The sequence below is a fragment of the Syngnathus typhle genome, linkage group LG22 (assembly GCF_033458585.1).
Source record: "Syngnathus typhle isolate RoL2023-S1 ecotype Sweden linkage group LG22, RoL_Styp_1.0, whole genome shotgun sequence".
Lineage (NCBI taxonomy): Eukaryota > Metazoa > Chordata > Actinopteri > Syngnathiformes > Syngnathidae > Syngnathus > Syngnathus typhle.
Window position 1 is genome coordinate 3284665 of NC_083759.1, and position 6086 is coordinate 3290750.

Below are 6086 nucleotides of genomic sequence, written 5' to 3' on the forward strand. Positions count from 1 at the left end.
AAGATTTTGATTCCACAACTGTGGCAAAAAGAAAAAAAAGCAAATGTGTAATGAGAATACAGTGAAATGAGATTAACCATGATGAATATTGGCAAATAAGATGTTTATTGTACTCTTTGGAGCTTGATTTAAGTAATTACACTCCTTGCATCCGAATAATTTGACAGTTATGTTGAACTTGCTGCAACCTTTCCCCTCCAGACATGTTTGGTTCTCCTTTGATTTGCAGCCTGTGGACAAGGATCCCAATTCATCCATGGTGGCAGAGAGCCGCTGTGAGAACAGAGATGTAGTGTACCAAACGGCTCCTGCAGCCTTACATAATGTCAACACAAATAGCATCGTTAACTTCCAAATGATTCACGTAAATTCAAAGGCGGCAGGCAAAAGTTCATGCCTGAAAAAATTGCCTCAAAAAATTAAACACACTGATTTGTTTTATCAAGACTGTCTGTGGAAGATAATGCAGAATATATATTTAAACAAATAAAAATGAGATACTATATATAATATAGCGCCAACTGTTGGACATCTTTAGAATTGTTTCCCAAGATGTCCAGCAGTGGGCGCTAAAACCTCAAATTTATCAATCCCACAATCCCCGCACACCGGCGGTGGATGCATTTGAATGATTCAAAAACTTCTGTAAGCAAACGTTCAACAACAGTTGGCCTTGGACGGTGTAACCAGTTTTTCACCTTTTTTGGATTTACAATCTTGATGAGATTAGATGCCACCTGATAAAATGCTTCGGTTGGTATTTAAATGCGATGTTTGACTCTCGCTAGTGGCTCGGAATTGTTGTTTGTGATAGTTAAGTTGAAAGGCTAAGCGGACAGTTTGCTCAGACTTAGCAGCCTAGCTAAATTGCCTGGCTAAGCTCAATGCTAATAGCTGTGGCTAGCTGCAGACTTTAAAGTTTGCTAACGCGTCGATTAATGTTACGAAATGAAATGTTGTATATGTCATTTGATTTTCTGTCGACATGTCGTTGTTAGCATGGTTGAGCGAAGTGTCTTATAGTAAGTGGGACATGTTTCGCTAATTAAGCTAATGCTAATACGAGTAGCGCAATAGCAAATGTTTACATTTGGCGTGTTGTTTTTCTTTTCTTTTTTTTGTCTCGTCTGTATAGCTATGATCTCAAATTGATTATACCAAAAGAAACTTTTGCTCATGTGATTTAATCTCGCAAACATTCCTCCATACTTTCTCCTCCTTTATAGTGTACCTAAATTGTGATATGCGTTTCTATCAACGGCAATTCTCAAAGGTCAAGAAGAAAAAGACCGATGGCCTCTTGTGATTTCGCCTACATCTTTCAAAGACCATGAAGCAGGTATGGAGCTTGTCGGCGACTAACACGCCATATTGTGTAAACAGTGTGGTGTGTTTAGAAATTCCTGATGACAGTAAAACTAGTGCATTGTCGTGCAAGTGGTATTGTTGCGGTAGAGACGTGGCCATAGTGGCCTCATCCCCTATCCCTTCTGTTTTAGGTGGATATTAGAAATAAGGACCAATTAGATAAGGAAAGGTGAGTCTATGATCTATGCTTTTAGGGATTTGTCGCACAGTTAACCCCTTTTAGTCACTGGACCTGTAAAACACCCCTTTCTAGTCTTGTTGTGACTTAGGATTCTTACAATGATGTCAAATGCAACATGTTTTTTTTTTGTTACCAGACTCCTTGTGCACAGTCCAGGCACGGAAAAGAGACCCTCATTTCGCAAGAGGAAGAGTTCTCTATCCCTGGAAGTGGGCGTGAAGCTGCACCGTAAAACATCCAATGTTGGTCGAGCCCGTGACACCGGCATGGCCAATAAAGAAAATGAGGTGACATGCTCGGATCTGCGGGGCAATCGCTACAGAGATAACTGTAGGCCGACTGTGAATGCAGCAGGGGCCTCTAAGATGGCAGGGCCCGCTTCCAAGTACAGTGACTTCACTGAGGTCAGAATACCAGTCGAAGCTTCAATTTGAGACTTTCGTTTGCTTTACTAACACGCTCTTTGTTGTTTTTTCAATAGCTGTCCAAGGACCATGAAGCAGTGTCTCATATCCTCTTTGGAAGGAACCTTCGACTTAGAGTGGCCCTAACGCTATGGCGAAGGAACGCCAGTGAATTAGTGGCTTATCTAATCGTGTACATTTTCTCTTCATAATGCACGTGTTCTTTTTAATGTTGATTGAAAATTTAATTGAATGCTTTATAATCCACAGAATTCAAGATAGAGGCGTGCTGCTTGATCTGTTACCTGTCATAACAAATAAGTATGTTTCTTTGATTTTAAGGAGCATGTTATAAGATTAGAGCAAAAAAGCAGCACAAGAAATCATGGACATTTTTTTTTTTTGGTCTTCAGCCTTCAAAGTGAAGCATCTTGTTTTTCAATCGGATGCTGCGTTGACCTCATACCCCAAGTCAAAGTGATTCTTTCCGGTAAATACGAAGAGTAAGTGGCGCTATTAAAGTCGGCTCCTCTCGTCCATCATTCTTCAGAAACCGTAGCTGATCTTAGCTGTTGCCATTTTGTTTTGGATTAGACACATAATTGTGGGTTTACACTGGGTCCAAGCTGTCATCAGGAAATGGTGGCCAGACCTTTCAAAGCCAGAGAAAATACTGCGGGACAGTTTGGACAACAGGTGGGAGCTGCATGTTGTTGTGGGGAAAAGACCAAAGTCAACGCATGTTGTGATTTTTTCCATTTCTTCCTTCCCACGACAGGAACATTGTAGTCTTGAAGCAACGTCTAAGGGACTTGTGGAAGGACGGAGCCAGGTTATGTCTGGTTTCAGGTTCTACTGGAGACCTGGCAAAGGTGAGGGGGGAAAAAGTCATGTCGTTAGGTGTTTAACAAAATGTTAGTTGACATTTATCAGACCAAGTAAAGCTGTTAATCTTGTTTACAGGCTTAATTTCCATCTTACTGAATGTGTCACAATTAGTGACTTACCGTGAACGACTTTTGTCCCCGATCTCTTTTGCAGGCCGTCGAGGCATACGTCCTTCAGCTGCCCTGACTTGTCCATGTAGCACTCCAGGGATGTGACCACTACTTACTGGATCACGACTACGTTGTAGCGTTAACGGCATCTGACGTATGGACTGGATTATGGTTTTGTTAGTCAAAACCAACTGAAAATGAACCGGACACATCAAAACAACTCCTTATTGCTGGAGAAGAATGCAGGACTGGGAGCCTATTTCTGCAGCAGAAGCACAGCGGGTGACTGCTTCACATTGAAGTGGACCGTTTCAGGACAGGGGGACATATCGTGGACCTCCATGAGACTGGATATGTCGTGCCAAGCTAGTTGTCTCCCACTCACCGCTTGTCGTCGAACGCAAATGCACACGGATTCTCGAATGGCCCAAAGTTTGGATGTTTTTAACCTGCGTTATTTGGAATTGGGAACTTGGAAGTTGCAACAGTCTTAAGTTATGAGTGTGCATCTTGTGTGTCTTCCATGTGTGTCATTTAAACTTGGTTCCAAGACAAGTTATTTTCATCTTTTAAATAAATTTGATAAATGTATTTATTGTTTTTTTGTGGTGGCTGTTTATAAGGGCTATCTTTAAAAAAGATTCCAAAAAGAGTCAAAATATAAAACACCTACTGATATAATTGTAAATCAAAATAAGCGCCTTTATTACGATCATGACAGGAAGTTTGTGTATCTTAGGTTTGAACAATAAAGCTTTTTACTCTGAAGTGACGTCATCGTAACGTGCCAGCTGCTTCTGTGTGGTTCCTGCCTTGAAGAACAGCTCCATGTTGACCCGCTCGCCTTTTTAAGCAAACTTTTATTTAGTATTGACAGTTACAATGTTCAATTTGGGAAGAATACAGTTCTCATGGTTTTTGGTTCTGGCCGCGGGAGTCGTAGCTTCGTGTTTCACCGATGTGGAAACTGGGCCTGGTGCAGGTGTATCGACTCAGACCACCCCAGATCGGTTTAAAGTCGAGGGAAGGGCGATCGTACCAGGGGTAAAAACACAAGATTGGGTCTCCACAGCTCGAGTGCTTGTAGATGGTGAAGACTACGTGGGCTTTTTGAGGTAAACAACAACAGATAAACATGCTGACGTAGTAAGTGTGCAAAGTAGCATTAGCATGCTAGCTAGTTTACACCGAGCAAATTTGACATTACCCGGCCTCCACACTACTTTCAGGATTTGTTAGTTACTGCAAAAATGATCGACTAGTCTTGATTTTATGGAAGTTCGTACTTTGATCAGCGTGCTAGCTAATGCTGTCATAACAAACTACAACGACAGAGTCGTTTGATTTTGGTAAGGAAACGTACATTTGTATATGACGTCAAACAAACGCTTTTAAACTGATAAGTTGCAGAGAAACCTTCTTGCAAAACAAGTACCGAACGAATTCTTTTCTATTTATCTCTGAGGTATAAAGGTCATTGTCAGATTGTAATAATGTGTAAAATTCCGTTAAGATAATCGGGAGCTTAAGATCAGGGGATGCTTTGAGAATAATTGTCAATTTGTTTTGTATATGTGAAGCCTTTTGAGACTGCTTGTGATTTAGGGCTATATAAATAAACCTGACTTGACTTGACTTAATTAGACATGATAAGGTGCAACAATATTCGTTTTCTCTGTGTACCATTGGATGGATTTACAAACAAGGTATTAAGTCTATTAAATTTGTTTTGCACTTGTGTTTCAGGACTGATGGCAGTTTCGCAGTCAATGACGTCCCCTCCGGATCTTACGTTGTCGAAATTGTCACCCCAGGGTACCGATTTGAGCCGGTGCGTGTTGACATCACATCCAAGGGGAAAATGCGGTAAGTGCTTTGCTTTAAACCTTTCGTTAGTTTGTTTACAAATCTTCTTTTCCTTTCGACTTAATAACTCTTCAAATACTGTCTCGTTTTTTTATTTAACAGAGCACGGCTTGTGAACTACATTAAGACTTCAGAAGTGATCCGCCAGCCATATCCTCTCCAAATAAGAGCTAGTGGCATTCACACCTACTTCATGAAGAGGGAAACCTGGGGCTGGACTGATTTCCTCATGAACCCAATGGTATGTTCAAACTTGTTATTCACTACTAAATCATCTCATTTCTAAGCATTAAAGTAAAAAAAAAACCCACTTGATTTTAAACAAACGCTGTAATAACTTATATGTCCCGATGGGGGCGCTGTGGTCATAGACTACCATGTTTCTTGCCCTGTATTTTAATTTTCAAACTTTGTTGCTCATGCAGGTTATGATGATGGTGTTGCCGTTGCTGATTATTGTTCTCCTGCCCAAAGTGGTCAATACTAATGACCCAGAAATGAGAAAGGTAAGAAAACTCTAAAGAGTGAGAGGATGTCACTAAAGGTCATTGAATTGGAACCTGCTTTCCTCACAGGAAATGGAGCAATCCATGAACATGCTGAACCCCAACCCGGAGCTCCCAGATGTGTCTGAGCTCATGACAAAGCTCTTCTCTGGCTCCAAGGGTTCCAGCAAAGCGGGTGGGACAAGTAAGGGCACCAGGCCGGCTGTCAAGAGGAGGTAGTACGCATACCTCATATGCCTGAAAAAGCACGTCAAGTCATGGGTGCAGAATTTTTAGGTGTCCCCCCCCCCTCTTCTCATTGTACTGGGTTTATTGTACAGTTCTCTATGTGCACAGATGTTAACTATTTAAAATCTACAGATGTGTTTTTGTTTATAAAGTTCTAACAGAAATCCATTCACGTGCAGTTTTTCTTCATTTCCTGCTGATTCTTCATCTGCTGTGTGGCAATCCTTTGGTGTGCTTTGCTGCTAACCTTGAATCATAACATCTATACATATTGAGATTTTTTTTTTCCAGTAATATGACAGTGAATGATGACTTGAATTAATTTTTAGGACTGAAAAGCTTGGATAAATAAATTGGAACGGTATGTAAAAACAGTTCAAAGTGTTTTGTGTCAAACACCCAATTTTATGTGTATTTTTATGTGAATTCTGGAGTATAAAAATTGTGTTACGATACCTAAAAAAATTGCCTCACTCCCACAGAAATTTAAAAGTGGATTGGACAAAGCAAAATTAAAAAAATTTCAGATACAGCT

At 40.6% G+C, this 6086-nt stretch overlaps 2 protein-coding genes across 4 annotated transcripts; both read left to right on the forward strand.

The window, feature by feature from the left end:
* The first annotated feature begins 594 nt into the window (after nucleotides 1-594).
* katnbl1 (katanin p80 subunit B-like 1) lies at nucleotides 595-3542 on the forward strand. 3 transcript variants are annotated; one of them, XM_061269645.1, is made up of 10 exons: nucleotides 595-753; nucleotides 1227-1339; nucleotides 1500-1537; nucleotides 1686-1953; nucleotides 2031-2146; nucleotides 2224-2274; nucleotides 2367-2456; nucleotides 2548-2649; nucleotides 2732-2825; nucleotides 2995-3542. In XM_061269645.1, exons 2-10 carry the CDS (start codon nucleotides 1331-1333, stop codon nucleotides 3025-3027), a joined length of 801 nt encoding a protein of 266 aa, XP_061125629.1. In that variant the 5' UTR covers nucleotides 595-753; nucleotides 1227-1330; the 3' UTR covers nucleotides 3028-3542. The 3 variants fall into 3 exon arrangements, with proteins under 3 accessions (XP_061125629.1, XP_061125630.1, XP_061125631.1); XM_061269646.1 differs by having other exon boundaries at nucleotides 598-753; nucleotides 1274-1339; XM_061269647.1 differs by lacking the exons at nucleotides 1227-1339; nucleotides 1500-1537 and having other exon boundaries at nucleotides 602-753.
* A 158-nt stretch (nucleotides 3543-3700) lies between these two features.
* Nucleotides 3701-6083, forward strand: emc7b (ER membrane protein complex subunit 7b). The gene is made up of 5 exons (XM_061269648.1): nucleotides 3701-4066; nucleotides 4698-4817; nucleotides 4920-5058; nucleotides 5243-5323; nucleotides 5393-6083. The coding sequence occupies exons 1-5, from the start codon at nucleotides 3834-3836 to the stop codon at nucleotides 5540-5542; spliced, it is 723 nt and encodes a 240-aa protein (XP_061125632.1). The 5' UTR covers nucleotides 3701-3833; the 3' UTR covers nucleotides 5543-6083.
* The last annotated feature ends 3 nt before the right edge of the window (nucleotides 6084-6086 follow it).

What these genes read in the sequence shown, in the direction of transcription:
- katnbl1 (XM_061269645.1), top strand. An exon ending in GACCAATTAGATAAGGAAAG is followed by an intron (nt 1,538 to 1,685) that starts GTGAGTCTATGA and finishes TTTTGTTACCAG; the next exon opens with ACTCCTTGTGCACAGTCCAG. An exon ending in TTACCTGTCATAACAAATAA is followed by an intron (nt 2,275 to 2,366) that starts GTATGTTTCTTT and finishes TTTGGTCTTCAG; the next exon opens with CCTTCAAAGTGAAGCATCTT.
- emc7b (XM_061269648.1), top strand. Translation starts at nt 3,834, where the DNA reads ATGTTCAATTTGGGAAGAATACAGTTCTCATGGTTTTTGGTTCTGGCC. An exon ending in ATTTCCTCATGAACCCAATG is followed by an intron (nt 5,059 to 5,242) that starts GTATGTTCAAAC and finishes TTGCTCATGCAG; the next exon opens with GTTATGATGATGGTGTTGCC. An exon ending in ATGACCCAGAAATGAGAAAG is followed by an intron (nt 5,324 to 5,392) that starts GTAAGAAAACTC and finishes CTTTCCTCACAG; the next exon opens with GAAATGGAGCAATCCATGAA.